The following is a 1,380-nucleotide window of genomic DNA, read 5'->3' as shown; positions in this document are numbered from 1 at the left end:
CAAAAACCCAAAATCGATTTCTCGAAAACAGATTTTGCGTAAAAATTTCCGTTTTTCATTAATTTTCTTTTGTTTTTCACGGCACTTTTGAAAACTATTGGAAAAATTTTACTTTTGACCCCCCAAAGTTCCAACTAGATTCACTTTCCTATCAGAAAAGGTACTGTTGAAGAAAATCCAAGCACTTTTACTGTCCTAAAAGGTGATGACAGACACAAAAAAAAATAAAAAATAAAAAAAAACACACATCATTGTAAAATCAATACATTCATCGTTCCACTCAGAATCTAAAAATGTTTAGCCCGAGATGGTACATTCTTGGAAAACATTCAGATTTTGTATTTACCGAGAATACAAACTCACAGGTTGATCTCGAAAACAGATTATTGACTGAAAATGAGTGTTTGACTAGTCAAATGTTGAATTTGAGTACATTTGAAACAGATGACCCAACTGAAGTAGCCACCGTACAGTCAAATATTGGTAGTGAATGTACACCAATAATCAGTGAACAGTGCTTTGATCTCCTGAGAGAATTTGAAGTAAATTAAAAATATTTTAGTACATAACTAAGTCACACAATCAAACATAGTAAATATTAATAATTAATGTGATTTAGATGGCGGAAAATGAACCTTTTAATGAGCTTGAAGAGGATAGTGCTCAATATGTAGCTGGCTATATTTGTAATCGGTTTTCCAGCAAATATCCAGATTTGATAAAGCAAACAGATGATGGTGATGTTGCAGAAGACTGCTAGACTAATTTCAAGTCAAGAGGTGGTTTGAAATTACCATCAAACAATTTGATGGCAGCAATCAAATTTCTTGAAATTGAATTTAAATTAGTGAATGGTGATAATATTACAAAAGTAAAGGGATAATGAAAAATATGATTAATAAATTGACACCAATCATTCAATATTTGTCTATCCCGCAAGAAGTTATTGACTGTCTAGTTAGGACACGGACATTCATAAGAATGAATAATCTTAAAAAACAATTAATTTCAGATAAATATAAAAAAAAAAAAAGGTGGGTAAGTGGATGTCGCTCTGCTGTACAGTAGGTTAGAAGTGGGTCACTGTATAATGGACAGTATTAAATTTGAATTCAATGATATAATATCACTGTATAAGAAAAACGATTCTGAGCGGAGACGGTATATCAGTCTATGTATTAGGCATATATATTCTTATCTATGGTATTAAAAAAAAATTGACCTATAATAGGTACCTATAATAAATTCCAAATTAATCATATCATAATATCTATTAGGTACTTATAAGTTATAACGCGTTATACATCAACAAAAAACCGTGGTAAAATCATAGATATATAATATTATACTTTAGAAGTTTCAAGTACCCACGAATAATAT

At 30.3% G+C, this 1,380-nt stretch overlaps 1 protein-coding gene across 1 annotated transcript; it reads left to right on the top strand.

Annotated features, from left to right (window-relative positions):
- Positions 1 to 201: 201 nt before the first annotated feature.
- LOC107885855 lies at positions 202 to 1,042 on the top strand. Its single transcript, XM_016809545.2, has 2 exons — positions 202 to 542; positions 620 to 1,042. Exons 1-2 carry the CDS (start codon positions 294 to 296, stop codon positions 758 to 760), a joined length of 390 nt encoding a protein of 129 aa, XP_016665034.1. The 5' UTR covers positions 202 to 293; the 3' UTR covers positions 761 to 1,042.
- The last annotated feature ends 338 nt before the right edge of the window (positions 1,043 to 1,380 follow it).

This window comes from Acyrthosiphon pisum, unplaced genomic scaffold (assembly GCF_005508785.2).
Source record: "Acyrthosiphon pisum isolate AL4f unplaced genomic scaffold, pea_aphid_22Mar2018_4r6ur Scaffold_19724;HRSCAF=20414, whole genome shotgun sequence".
NCBI lineage: Eukaryota > Metazoa > Arthropoda > Insecta > Hemiptera > Aphididae > Acyrthosiphon > Acyrthosiphon pisum.
The sequence above is the reverse complement of the archived record's forward strand: the minus strand, read 5'-3'. Positions and strand labels throughout refer to the sequence as shown.